This window comes from Merops nubicus, unplaced genomic scaffold, assembly GCF_000691845.1.
Source record: "Merops nubicus isolate BGI_N331 unplaced genomic scaffold, ASM69184v1 scaffold41665, whole genome shotgun sequence".
Classification (NCBI taxonomy): Eukaryota; Metazoa; Chordata; class Aves; order Coraciiformes; family Meropidae; genus Merops; species Merops nubicus.
The window spans coordinates 1,930-2,727 of NW_008608362.1; the positions used below are offsets into that span (position 1 = coordinate 1,930).

General features: G+C 63.7%; 1 protein-coding gene across 1 annotated transcript in view; it reads left to right on the plus strand.

Annotated features, from left to right (window-relative positions):
• The window catches only part of TRIM35 (tripartite motif containing 35), a gene marked incomplete at its 3' end in the record, with an annotated part of 2,278 nt that extends 1,882 nt beyond the window's left edge, over positions 1-396 (plus strand). Inside the window, exons 3-4 of the mRNA XM_008940240.1 lie at positions 3-226; positions 374-396. Of these exons, the coding sequence (XP_008938488.1) occupies positions 3-226; positions 374-396 (247 nt within the window). The remainder of the gene's footprint in view (positions 1-2; positions 227-373) is intronic.
• Positions 397-798: the final 402 nt, after the last annotated feature.

Genomic DNA, 798 nt, shown 5'->3' on the forward strand with positions numbered 1-798 from the left:
AGCCACGCGGCTGGAGGAGCAGATCAAGAAGGAGTTTGAGAAGCTGCACGAGTTCCTGTGGGGCGAGGAGCGGGCGCTGCTGGCCCAGCTGAGGGAGGAGGCGAGGCACAAGCACGACCTGGTGGAGGGCAAGATGAAGCAGCTCTCCGAGGACTGCAGGACCCTGCTCAACGAAGCCCGCCAGCTCCAGAAGGACCTCAAGGAGGATGACTACACCTTCCTCATGGTAAAGCCTCAGGGGGGGCTGTCACCCTCGCCGTGGCACCAGCAGGGCTCTGGTGCTTGGATCCAAAGCCAAGCCCAAGGGTCCTTTGGGTGCCCTGGGACACCTCCCACGGTGGGGTTTAATACCTGGTGTCCTCTTCTCTTCCAGGCTCACAAGAACCGCAAGCGCAGGTGGGTGCCAGTCCCTGCCACGTCCCCTGCCCGGGGACACGGGGGTGGCAGAGCCCCCCACGTCCCCATCCCCTCCCTGGGGGGCTCCTTGGGGTCTCCTGTCCGGCTGCCGAGCGCGGTCTCTGCCCCAAGTGGGTTCCCACAACCCTGTGTCTCCTCTGGGGGTGGGTGGCGCTGGGTGTGGGTGCTCCAGCAGGAGAAGGTGCCCACGGGCAGGATGGGTGGGGGGGTGTGTGAAGATGCAGGTTTTGGGGGAAGCACCAGACCCCTGACGTTGGGAGTTTGGTGCTGAGCCCCTCCTTGATGTGTTTCTCCACCTTTTTGGGGTGAGAGCAAGGTGGGGGAAACACCCAGGAGGAGATGTAGGGTACTGGTGGGGAAGCCCCCACCAAAAAAAACAGG